The sequence below is a fragment of the Sus scrofa genome, chromosome 13 (genome assembly GCF_054392235.1).
Source record: "Sus scrofa isolate SSC_HxYL_T2T_F1_AM1 chromosome 13, Sscrofa_HxYL_maternal_Yorkshire_Landrace_v2.0, whole genome shotgun sequence".
NCBI lineage: Eukaryota > Metazoa > Chordata > Mammalia > Artiodactyla > Suidae > Sus > Sus scrofa.
This window is the reverse complement of record NC_139395.1, coordinates 25,460,520-25,473,849: the sequence shown is the minus strand read 5'-3', so window position 1 is coordinate 25,473,849 and position 13,330 is coordinate 25,460,520. Positions and strand designations below refer to the sequence as shown.

General features: G+C 43.4%; 1 protein-coding gene across 2 annotated transcripts in view; it reads left to right on the top strand.

The window, feature by feature from the left end:
• The window catches only part of NKIRAS1 (NFKB inhibitor interacting Ras like 1), a 28,857-nt gene that overhangs the window by 4,718 nt on the left and 10,809 nt on the right, over positions 1–13,330 (top strand). The window contains exons 2-4 of one of the 2 annotated variants that reach the window (XM_021071422.2): positions 564–668; positions 2,444–2,554; positions 10,086–10,327. In XM_021071422.2, coding sequence (XP_020927081.1) covers positions 2,461–2,554; positions 10,086–10,327 — 336 coding nt within the window. In that variant the 5' untranslated portion in view covers positions 564–668; positions 2,444–2,460. The remainder of the gene's footprint in view (positions 1–563; positions 669–2,443; positions 2,555–10,085; positions 10,328–13,330) is intronic. The other variant, XM_005669298.4, reaches the window with a different exon arrangement.

Sequence of the window (13,330 nt, the reverse complement as noted above, 5' to 3'; positions counted from 1 at the left end):
CCTTCTTAAAAGACTTGAAAATCTTTACCTACTCTTTACCTACTGTTTGAGTTACCTCTTTCCTTTTACTTTTACTTTTTGCCTTTGATGACGTCTTCTCTAAAATACTGAGACACATCCCTCAGTTTATTTTATAGACACACAAATACAAATGCATTAAAAATAATGCATATTTTGGAGTTCCCATTGTGGCTCAACGGTAACAAACCCGACTAGTATCCACGAGGACTCAAGACTGATCCCTGGCCTCACTCGTGGGCTAAGGATCCAGCGTTGCCATGAACTGTGGTGTAGGTTGCAGGCACGGCTCGGATCCTGTGTGGCTGTGGCTATGGCGTGGGCTGGGAACTTCCATATGCCTAGGGTATGGCCCTAAAAAGACCAAAAGAAAAAAAAAATGCATGTTTTAACAAACTTTATCTGCTAATCCTAACATTACAATTAAAGTACGATTGTTAGGTACCACTTCCAAAGCAGATATATTAAGACTATTTCCAAAGGCTCTCAGGAATGTTTTGATTTCTCAGTTTCTCAGGATTCTGTTGAAATCTTTGTTTTTTCAGTTTGCTGCAGTCCCCAGCACTCACATTTGCCCCACTTTCACAGAGGACCTATTGCCGTTAATCATTGGGTGTTTTTTCTTAAAACTGCTGCTTCACTCAACTACAGTAGGTACCTGCCCTTTTAAAGGACTTGAGTTTGTTTTTTGAAGATTGGTATAATATGTATATATAATGGTACAATATATGTATTCTTGAAATTGGCCCCATTTAACTTGATTCTTTGCAGGCCTGGTTAGCAGGCTCTCTCACCGTCAGAATGAAATCATTACAAGGAGGCACTTGGGGTGTGAGAGGCAGAGACTGGGATGGCAAAGGGGAACTGGTAGCTATGCTGGAAGTTCTGGCATGCTTCTTCCAGGATGCTCTCTGCAGTGTAAAGGGACTTATTTTTTTGATCGAACGGGACAAGGTGTATGGGTTGGTATGTAGGAATTCTCCCGAGCCTAAGATATTTTCAGAGGAAGGGAAATAACATTAGAAAAAATCAGAATTTAGATTCCAACAGCAACCTTTTCTCTTGGCATATTTGTTCTGTGCTGCTGTCATCCTTATCCTCCAGCAGACTTCTTTCTTATCCTCTGGCCTTTCTTATCCATCCCTGGCCTCTCATTTGTTCCTTTAGAGCAATCATGTTACGAGTTTGCTGTATCTCTGCAGAGGTATAAGAATACCTGTATAGGTTTGTTTGTTTTCAAAAAGAATAAACACATTTTATACAAAGAATATTTCTTTTTTTTAATATTGTGGCCATACGCATGGCATATGGAAGTTCTCAGGCCAGGGATTGAATCCGAGCCACAGTTGTGAGCTGTGGCAATGCTGGATCCTTTAACCCATTACACCAAGTCGTGTATCAAACCCACACCTCTGCAGCAACCCATACTGCTGCAGTTAGATTCTTTTTCTTTTTTCTCTCTCTCTCTTTTTTTTTTGCTTTTTAAGGCTGCACCCACGGCATATGGAGGTTCCCAGACTGGGAGTAGAATCGGAGCTGCAGCTGCCGGCCTACACCACAGCCACAGCAACCCCAGATCTGAGCTGGGTCTGTGACCTACACCGCAGCTCATGGCAACGCCGGATCCTTAACCCACTGAGCGGGGCCAGGGATCAAACCTGAAACCTCAAGGTTCCTAGTCAGATTTGTTTCCACTGCACCAAGACGGGAACTCCTGGATTCTTTTTTCTTTTCTTTTCTTTTTTTTAACCCTCACCTGCAGCATGTGGGAGTTCCCAGGCTAGGAGTGGAATCAGAACTGCCGCTGTAGGCCTACGCCACAGCCACTGCCACATTGGATCTGAGTTGCGTCTGCAACCTACGCCACACCTTGTGACAACGTCGGATCATTAACCCATTGAGTGAGGCCAGGGATAGACCCTGCATCCTCACAGATACTAATTGGGTTCTTTTCCACTAAGCCACAAGGGGAACTCCTAGCTTTTTTATATTTGAAATTTCCCCCTATGTTTGTATTGCTAATTGAATTTAAACATAGAAAGAAGAAGAAAAGGCTGATTTTTGACAGTACACAATTTTATTTTTTATTTATTTATTTATTATTATTATTATTTTTTTTTGTCTTTTGTCTTTTTGTTGTTGTTGCTATTTCTTGGGCCACTCCCGTGGCATATGGAGATTCCCAGGCCAGGGGTTGAATCGGAGCTGTAGCCACCGGCCTACGCCAGAGCCACAGCAACGCGGGATCCGAGCCGCGTCTGCAACCTACACCACAGCTCACGGCAACGCCGGATCGTTAACCCACTGAGCAAGGGCAGGGACCGAACCCCCAACCTCATGGTTCCTAGTCGGATTCGTTAACCACTGCGCCACGATGGGAACTCCGACAGTACACAATTTTAAAGCTTTTCTTTTCTCTTCACAGTGGTAGCCTAAGAGAAGATGGGAAAGGGCTGTAAAGTTGTGGTTTGTGGCTTGTTATCTGTGGGAAAAACAGCAATTTTGGAGCAGCTCCTTTATGGGAATCATACTGTTGGTAAGATTCTTTTTCTCTAGGTTCTGGGACGTGCTCGGGCTAGTTTGTTGGTCATGCTAACCTGAAGATGAGTGATGGCGCCCCAAAGTGAGGTGTAATTGAGAGGGACAGGAAGGGTCATAGAAGTCAACAGAGACTGAGGGGTGGAAAATAGGGGCAAGGAAAAAAACATCTTTATGTTGTGAAATTCAAGAGTGCTTGCTGTCAGTTACAACAGGTAAGGAAAAAGTATGTGGTTTCCAGCGTATTTACATAATGAATGGCATCAGAGTAACTGACTTAAGACATTTGAATCATCTCTCGTTTTCGTGTCACGCATGACTTGCCGATACAGTTCTGCAGGTTTTAATAATGGAAGAAACAGGTGTTTGCTGCAGGATGACCTAATTTTGTGAATTAGATTCTCTCATTCATTGGTTCATTCATCAAGTTAAATACTTGTTGAGTACTTTCTCTTATTTTGTGCGTGTGTCTTTTTTTGTCTTTTTAGGGCCACACCCTTGGCATATGAAGGTTCCCAGGCTAGGGGGCAATCAGAGCTGTAGCTGCTGGCCTACACCACTGCCATAGCAACATGGGATCCGAGCTGCATCTGCAGTCTACACCACAGCTCACGACAACGCCAGATCCTTAACCCACTGAGCAAGGCCAGGGATTGAACCTGAGTCCTCATGGATACTGGTCGAGTTCGTTAACCACTGAGCCACCATGGGAACTCCTGAATACTTTCTCTGTGATACAGGCTGTGATGAGACATGGGGAGGATTCAGAGGTGAAGACAGCATCTCTGGCTTTACGGCAGTCACAGTCTAGTCAGGAAGGACAGACATAAGCAGATACAATGGAATGAGGCTTATCTGAGAGGGTGAAATAGAATCATAGGTCTTTGAAGTATTCATCTCTGGCAAGAGCCTTGGGGCACATTTCTGTCTTTTATGAACCATTGTGATGAGCTCTGCTTCTCTCCCACCTTTCCAAAATAATATTTAACAGTTTTGGTTAAGTTCATATTTGGTTTTTATTATGATGCCTGTGCCGGAAGTTCTAAAACCTTTTTGGTTTCAAAAAAAAAAAACCATCCCTCAGAGTTCCCTCAGGTAGCCCAGCGAGTTCAGGACCCAGTGTTGTCACTGCTGTGGTACAGGTTCAGTCCCTACCTTGGGAACTTGCATGCTGCAGGCGAGGCCAAACTGCACCCCCCCAAAACACAGTTTCCTCCTCTCACAAATGCTGCACTATTGGTTCTTAGTTTTTTACCTTCAGAGTCTATTTCATGCCTATGCAAAAAATAAATTATGCTCAAGGGGAAAAAAAGGATGCCTTTACCTTTTTAAAACCCCAACAACTTTTGTTTATGTAGGCTATATCTTTTGATTTTTTATTATAGAAATATAATTGAAAAATAATTATTTTTTCAAAAAAAATTTATGGAGTTCCCATCGTGGCTCAGTGGTTAATGAATCTGACAGGAACCATGAGGTTGCAGGTTTGATCCCTGGCCTCGCTCAGTGGATTAAGGATCCGGCGTTGCTGTGAGTTGTGGTGTAGGTCACAGATGCAGCTCGGATCTGGTGTTGCTGTGGCTGTGGTGTAGGCCAGCAGCTGTAGCTCCAGTTAGACCCCTAGCCTGGGAACCTCCATATGCCGAGGGTGCAGCCCTGGAAAAGACAAATAAATAAATAAACAAATAAATAAAATTTAGTGAGAAGATGAGCATTGATTCACATTTTTGGAAATCAAATATCCAGTCTAATGGCTGGATTATCATATCTGCTTGCTTTGGAGTCAATCTGTTGTTACATGTTGTTTTAGTTGAACTATGTGAAGAAAATCTGACCTCACACAGCTATGTTGCTGAAAGAGGTGGAAGTATTTTAATAGCTTTGCAGGCGATTGTGGATTTTCTTCTTTGGTATTTCAGTAAAACTCAGTTTTCAGCTTAATTATTTAAAAATGATTGCAGCGTGGACTATGAAGCCGCATCAGTGAATCCTATTTTGTTACATTAAGATCTCATTGATCTGTCTTGCACTTTGGATGGAGTTTTTACTCTTTCATGGCTTTTTTAAACCTTATGAATTGGTCATTAGGAAAATACTGCTTAACTGAGACGAGCAGCTCTTCCAAAGGACATTTGTTAACATCATCACCAACCTCATTAGTCTTGGAAAGCTATCAAGTTTATGGTGATGGGTACTGATTCTGATGTTTCTTGAAACCTCAAATTTTATATTAATAACAGATATAGTCAGTCGTTTCCCTTGAAATGATAGGCTTCCTTTATTTCCCTTTGAGAAAATGTTTGTCAAATATCCTGAATAAGCATTTTTTGTCATTCCATGTTTTTGGAAATGAGTAGTTCAGTTTGTAACTCAAACACAAGAGCTTTTCTTCCAGACAATTACTATTATTCTTTAAGCAGAAATACTTTATGCATACATCCCATTAATCACAGAGAATATTAAAAAGATGTAAAGATAGATACTCAAGGATTGGGATTCAATACATTTGGTAATTTTTCCTGCTTCATCAAGGACATTTTTTTAAGGTCCTCGCTCACAGCATATGGAAATTCCCAGGCTAGGGGTTGAATCGGAGCTGCAGCTGCCAGCTTACATCACAGCCACAGCAACACAGGATCTGAGCCACATCTGTGACCTACACCTCATCTCATGGCAATGCTGAATGTTCAACCCACTGAGCGGAGCCAGGGATCGAACCCATATCCTCATGAATACTAGTCAGGTTGTTACCGCTGAGCCACAATGGGAACTCCTCATCAAGGACATTGCTTAAGTGAAAGTGGCTTTTTTTTTTTTTTTTTTAACTGCAAGTATGAGGTGGTGAAGAATTCAGTCTCTAATACGGTTGGTACCGCTGCATTAATTTGTACTAAGGCACCAACAGTTTTAACCACCATTACTTTTGCATTATCAGTGCAAGTGTCAACACAGGGGAAAAGAATGTTTATCTTTTTGTGAAGTGTTGTTGTGAAAATAGTTTTGTCCACATGCCCACATGGGTTCCCTGAAAGAAGACCTCAAGGGATCTGCAGATAGAGCGCACTTTGAGAATTGCTGGCACATGAAAATATTCTCAGCTGAGGGGCATTATGTGCTATGATTGTTTCTTTTCTTTTTTCTTTCTTTCTTTTTTTCTTTTTAGGGCCATACCCACAGCATATGGAGGTTCCCAGGCTAGAGGTTGAATTGGAGCTACAGCTGCCTGCCTACACCATAGCCACAGCAACGCAGCATTCACGCCGAGTCTGTGACCTACACCATGGCTCATGGCAACACCCACTGAGCAAGGCCAGGGATCAAACCCATGTCCTCATGGATCCTAGTCGAGTTCTATGTCTGCTGAGCCATGAAAGGAACTCCTTTTTTTTCTTTTTACGGAGGCTAGTATTTGCTTCATTTGTCATTTCTTCAGGTTTTTTTTTTTTTTTTTTTTCTTCTACAGCCACACCTGCAGCACTTGGAAGTTCCCAGGCTAGGGGTTGAATCAGAACTGCAGAACTGCCAGCCACAGCCACACCAAATCTGAGCCTCATCTGCAACCTACGCCACAGCTCATAGCAGTGCCAGATCCGCAACCCACTGAACGAGGCCAGGGATCGAACCCTCATCCTCATGGATACTAGTTGGGTTCTTAACCATCTGAACCACAGCAGGAACACGCTATCATTTCTTAGTTTTGTTTAGATCTTTTGCTAATTCTTCTACATTTCCGGATGTTTCTCAGTTTTCCATGAGGTCCGCTATATCCAGTAACCCCTCTTCTCCCTGCCTCCCCCCCCCTCCCCCGGCCCCTTTTTGAGATATTCTTCCACATGCTGGTATCCTCTTGTCTAGGCCTATTGCACAGCTGTCACCATGAACTTCCCTTTCTTTTTCTTTCTTCCTGAGTGTGATTTCCTAGGTCTCTTGCCATCTTTTGTGTACAGCCGCCTCCTGGTGGAGCGCATCTTGGAGTACTTTGTGGGGTTGAGAAGGTGGTGTAATGAGATGGGGTGGCAGGTGCTGACAGCCCTCAGATGCCCTGTCCCTGGCACGGGGCAGTAATCCTGGAGCTTCTGATACAGATATTTACTACTGTCCCTGTGATTCCTTTTACTCTAGTGTGTGATTCTGTTTTCTGCATTCCGTATCTGCCTTCTTCTGTGATTAAGTGCTAATTTTGCGGAGGGCCTCCCTCCCATAGTTTCCTGAGAAAATATGCATGGTACACATTCTAATGCTTCATGTGTTTGAAAATGTCGTTACTGTCATCCACAATTGAATTGTAGTTTTGATGGGTGTAGAATTCTAGATGGAGATTAATTTCCTTCCAGAATTTTGAAAGCATTGGTCCATTGTCATCTTGTCTCCTTTTATTGTAAAAGGCACCAGACAAAGGGAAAAGTGCATAAACACATATATGGTTTAATGAATAATTATAAAACCTTTGCGTAATCTCCACACGGGTCCCAAAGTAGAAGATTGTGTGTACTCTTTTTAGTTCCCCATGGTCCCCTCTCTCTCTCTCTCTCTTTTTTTTTTTTTTTTTTTTTTTTTGGTCTTTTTGTCTTTTTAGGGTCGCATCTACGTTCCCGGGTTAGGGGTCGAATCAGAGCTGCAGCTCCCACCCTATGCCACAGCTCACAGCAACGCTGAATCCTTAACCTACTGAGGGATGCCAGGGATTGAACCCGAATCCTCGTGGATACTAGTCAGGTTCGTTAACTGCTGAGCCAGGACGAGAACTCCCCCCATGGTCCTCTCTTCAGTCAATACTCAGCCCTTCCCTTGACCTTTAGTTAATGCCTTCTTTCCTTTATAGTTTTGCCACCTATGTATGTAGCTCTAAATGATATAGTTTACTTTTGCCCATTGTTGACTTTATATCAGTGGAATCACACTGTATAAATATTTCAGCATTTGGCTTTTTTCATTCAGTGCTATATTTGTAAGACTCATTCATGTTGTTTTAGATAGGTGTGGTTTAATTTTCATTGCCTTATAGTATTCTATTGTATGACTATACCTCAATTTATCTCTCCTTTTTTTGGGGGGGGTCTTTTTGGGGCCACACCTGCTGCATATGGAGGTTTCCAGGATAGGGCTTGACTCAGAGCTGTATCTGCTGTCCTATGCCACAGTCACAGCAACAGGGATCTGAGCTGCGTCTGTGACCTACACCACCGCTCACAGCAATGCCAGATCCTTAACCTACTGAGTGAGGCCAGGGATCAAACCCACATCCTCATGGATGCTAGCCGGATTCATTAACTGCTGAGCCACGATGGGAACTCCTGCGAGCCTATTTCTGTTTTGTGACTAAGATCATTTGTATCATTTTTTAGGTTGCACATATAAGTGATATCCTGTGATTTTTGTCTCTCTGTTTTCACTTAGTATGATCATCTCTATGTCCATCCATGTTGCTGCAAGTGGCATTATTTCATTCTTTTTTATGGCTGGGTAATACTCCATTGTATATATGTACCACATCTTTATCCATTCATCTGTCAGTGGATACTTAGGTTGCTTCCATGTCTTGGCTGTTGCAAGTATCTTCTAGTGGTGCTTCTGAGAAGCCAGAAGTCATTATGACTCTTGATGCTTTGGATGTGGAAGCTTTTGTAGGCTTTTCTCTATTGCATGTTCTGAAATTTCATAGTCATGTATCATAGGAGCAGTCTGTGTCCATGCATGGTGTGGGGTACCTGCTGGGCCCTTTCAGAATGGAAATGTGTGTTCTTTTTTTTTTAATTTTTTGCCTTTTGTCTTTTTTAGGGCCGCACCTGCGGCATATGGAGGTTCCCAGGCTAGGGGTCCAATTGGAGCTGTTGCTGCCGGCTTACGCCAGAGCCACAGCAACGCCAGATCCGAGCCGCATCTGCGACCTACACCACAGCTCATGGCAATGCTGGATCCTTAACCCATTGAGTGAGGCCAGGGATTGAACCGGCAACTCATGATTACTACTCAGATTCTTAACCTACTGTGCTACAGCGGGAACTCCTGAAATGCTCATTTAAATCTCTAAGCATGTGAATAAAGTTCATGACTTTGCGCATCATTATAAGGTGATCTGAGTGGGGCATTTGCTGGTTAAATGTGAAGTTAGCATATTTAAGATTTTTCCTTCTTCACTAGCCAGTTTCCCCAGATTTCCCCTGGTTAGGGGATAAAGAGCTGGCTGCCAGAGTTTGGGGAGCAGAGAGAGCGTGTCACTTAATTGCCCAGTGTTCACTATGGAACTCTTACCCTCTTGTCCCACATTGCAAGCAGCCTCTGTTCTACAGTTTCCAGGGATTGCAGCCTTAGTCTCCTGCTGGTACGGAGGAGGGGTAGTTGCCAGGCAGCATGGAATGGGGCAGGTCAGGGAGCCAATAAGGAGTCATAACTTCACTTGATTTTTAGAGTGACAAAATCTCAAAACAGCTAAGCTTAATGGGGGAAGGAAGCCCACCAGATGGGCTTTTGGTGGATAAAACATCCACCGTGACAAAAGTCGTCATAGTTTTTACCTTTAAATTTTTTTGTAATCAAAGCCCAAGAAGCTTCTATATTCATGGACACTACTCATTGAAATCTAAAGTGTTCATCTTGGAGTTCCCATCCTGACTCAGTAGAAACTAATCTGATGAGCAGCCATGAGGATACAGGTTCGATTCCTGGCCTTGCTCAGTGGGTTAAGGATCCGGTGTCACTATGAGCTGTGGTATAGGTTGCAGATGTGGCTCGGATCCCTCGTTGCTGTTGCTATGGCTGTGGTGTAGGCTGGCAGCTACAGCTCCCATTCTAACCCCTAGCCTGGGAACCTCCATATGCTGTGGATGCAACCCTAAAAAGACAAATAAAGTTCATCTTTTCACCTTAATCCCTTTATCAACACATGGTTATTGGAAACTTGCTGGGTACACAGAATGGTTGTTTCTCTCGAGGAAGTTATAGATGAGTTAAAGAGACAAAACTTGCACAAATGGAGCAAAATGAAATGCATCTTATTTTTTTTATTTTTTCAGCTGAGTCTCTGGCTTGCCTGAAGTTCCGGAGCCAGGGATCGAACCTGCGCCACAGCAGTGACAACACTGAATCCTTAACCTGTTGAGCCACTGGGGAATTCCAGTCAACTGCTAAATGATAAGAAAACACTCAAAGATTGACGTTGAGTTATCCAAGAAGAGTAGTAGAATAAGAGTCTTTTAGTTTTATTTATTTTTACTTTATTTTTGGCTGCTCTTGCTACATGTGGAAATTCTGGGCCAGGGATTTGAACCCGGACCACAGCAGTGACAACACCGAATTCTTAACCTGCCGAATGACCAGGGAACTCCAGTAATAGCTTTTTATTTACTTATTTTTTTATGGCCTTATTTATTTTCTGTGGCCTATACCACAACTCGCAGCAACACCAGATCCTTAACCCACTGAGCATTAGTAATAGCTTCTTAAAAAAATTGACATAACATTATATTAGTTTAAGGTGAATAGTGTTAACAATTTGATATTTGTATATGTAAAATTCTTTTTACTCCCAGGAATGGAAGACTGTGAAACAATGGAAGATGTGTATATGGCCTCAGTGGAAACGGATCGCGGAGTAAAGGAGCAGTTACATCTTTATGACACCAGAGGCCTACAGGAGGGTGTGGAGCTGCCAAAGCATTATTTTTCATTTGCTGATGGCTTTGTTCTTGTGTACAGCGTGAATAACCTTGAATCCTTTCAAAGAGTAGAGCTTCTGAAGAAAGAAATTGATAAGTTCAAAGACAAAAAAGAGGTAAGTGGATATGTTAAAAATGCCACCTGTGAATGGTAACATTGTTTACCTTGTAGCATAGACTTTTGGCAGTTAAGTAGTTTTAAAAGCATTAAATTGTATTCGCAGTATCTGGGATCATCATGATTTCTTGTCTTTTTAGGGCTGCACCCATGGCATGTGGAGATTCCCAGGCTAGGGTTGAATCAGAGCTGTGGCCGCCAGCCTACGCCACAGCCACATGGGGTCCAAGCCTCGTCTGCAACCCTACGCCATAGATAATGGCAACGCCAGATCCTTAACCAGGGATTGAACCCACATCCTCCTGGATGCTAATTGGGTTTGTTAACCACTGAGCCATGACTGGAACTCTGATCATCATATGATCTTTTTTTTCTTAGCCCAGGAAATACAGGGCTGACCTGAGTTCAACCAGGACCAGTGTTTGACTTGGTGCCTTTGCTCGTTCGCATGTGCAAGTTGAATCTTACTGACTCCATATCTTAAACACCACCTAGTTCATCTCATATTATTTGGGGTCACTGTTTCCTAGGGCTTTTTTTTTTTTTTTTTTTTAACCACATTCGCAGCAGGTGAAAGTTGCTGGGCCAGGGATTGACCTGTGTCACAGTAGTGACAATGCTGGATTCTTCACCAGCTGAGCCACCAGGGAACTCCTCCTAGGCTTTTTATTGTCTCCTTGGATAAAAAGGGTTGTCTTCAGTCCTTAAAAAAAAAAAAAAAGAAGAAGGCAAAGAAATGAAGAATACTACTCATTAATTACTGGATTCTATCCATTTACCATTTGAAAATAAGATTCTTCCTATGCCCTAAAAAGTCGGGGATGGTCTGTCCACCTCACCTTGAGCATTCGGTTCCTCTGTCACTGTACTCCAGTGACACGGGTCCACTTTGTTTTTCCAGCGTGATAGTTTTGTTCCCCGATCAAGTCCCTCCCAGTTGCTGATTCTCCTGCCTGGAACTTTCTTATCACAGATCTTTCTCCAGGTCTGAATGGCTGACTCCTCAGTGTCTTGGGAACCGTATAATGAACCAGTTACCAGCACTGGCTCGATATCCGTAACCTAGTTTTTATATTTTTTATGTTACATTTTTAATGTTGAGATAATTGTAGATTTACATGCTTTAAAAAAATTTTTTTAGCATAGTTGATTGACAAAATTCTGTCAGTTTCTGCTCTACAGCAAAGTGACCCAGTTACATGCTTTTAATAATAGAGATCCCTTACCCATTATCTGATGCTGACATTGTGCAAAACTGTAGTCCAGTAACACAACCAACACTGAAATGTACATAGTCTGGGATGGGGGTGGGGGGATATTTCCATCACTGCAGGGTCCCTCAGATGACCTTTTATGGCCACACACATTTCCCTCCCATCCCCCCCAGCCTTTGACAAACACTAATCTGTTCTCCATTTCTATGACTTTGTCACTTCAGCATAAATGGAATTAGTTCGTAAGCTTTTGCTACCACCTTTTTGCACTCAGTGTGATTCTCTGGAGAATCATCCAAGTTAATGTGTGGATCAGTCTTCCATTCCTTTTTTTTTTTTTTTTTATTTTTTGTGTCTTTTGTCTTTTTGTTGTTGTTGTTGTTGTTGCTATTTCTTGGGCCGCTCCCGCGGCATATGGAGGTTCCCAGGCTAGGGGTCCAATCGGAGCTGTAGCCACCGGCCTACGCCAGAGCCACAGCCACGCGGGATCCGAGCCGCGTCTGCAACCTACATACACCACAGCTCACGGCAACGCCGGATCGTTAACCCACTGAGCAAGGGCAGGGACCGAACCCGCAACCTCATGGTTCCTAGTCGGATTCGTTAACCACTGCACCATGACGGGAACTCCAGTCTTCCATTCCTTTTTAGTGCTGGGTGGTGGGTGTCCCATGGTGTGTTTATTCAATCATTAAAAATTTATTTAACCATTCACAAGATAACGTTTGAACATTTCAATCCTCGGAAACTATGAAAAGGAAAGTAATGACGGGTCCTTTCCACCTATTTCCCATCTTTCCCACCCCGACAGAGAAGTGCCCTTACTATTTGGGGGAGCTCCCTCCACATCCCTGCCGCCCAAAATTGAAGGAAAAGTTCAATGGACACTCGTATCCTCAGGGCTTGAATCTTGGCTCTGCTTCTCAACCTTTCTGCCTCAGTTTCCTTATCTGTAAAATAAGGATAATAATAATACCTTTTGGAGTTCTCTGGTGGCTCAGTGGGTTAAGGATCTGGCACTGTTACTGCTATGGCTCAGGTCACTGCTGGGCTATGGGTTCGATCTGTGCCTCGGAAACCTCCAGGTGCCTTGGGCCTAACCAAAAAATGAAATCGTAGTACCTCTTTCACATGGTTGTTGTGAAGATGGAAGAAGCACGTTCACCCAGCAAATGCTTGTTGAGCCACGTGCCCGTCCTATTCTGGGTGAGGCAAAGAGAATACTACAGGCAGTAAAGGAGGCCCTATTCTTGTAACGCTTCTAGTTGGGAGGTGGCAGAGGGCGAGACAATAATGTATGTATATTGTGAAGAGTGATGCAATGTAGGAAGAAAAGTCAAGCAGAGTGAGGAGGCAGGAGATTCTTCTATAGGTGATGCCGGAAGGCCTCCCTAACATGGTAACTTTTCCCAGAGATTTGAAGGATGTGAAAGAGGAAGTCAAGCTGATGTCCGGGGTCGTGGGGCTCCAGGTGGTTGCACTAGCTGCAGTAGGGGTAGAGGCAGGAGCCTGGCACACTTGGGAACAGCATGGAGGCCAGAGTGGGCTGGGAGGAGTGTGGGAGATTCGGGCCATGTGGGACTGGAAGCAAAGAAACGACAGGACCTAGCATGTATTTATTTATGCATGTATTTATTTATGCATTCATTTATTTATTTTGTCTTTTTGTCTTTTCTAGGTCTGCACCCATGAAGGTTCCCAGGCTAGGGGTCTAATCGGAGCTGTAGCCGCCGGCCTACACCATAGCCACAGCAATACAGGATCGGAGCCACGTCTGACCTACATCA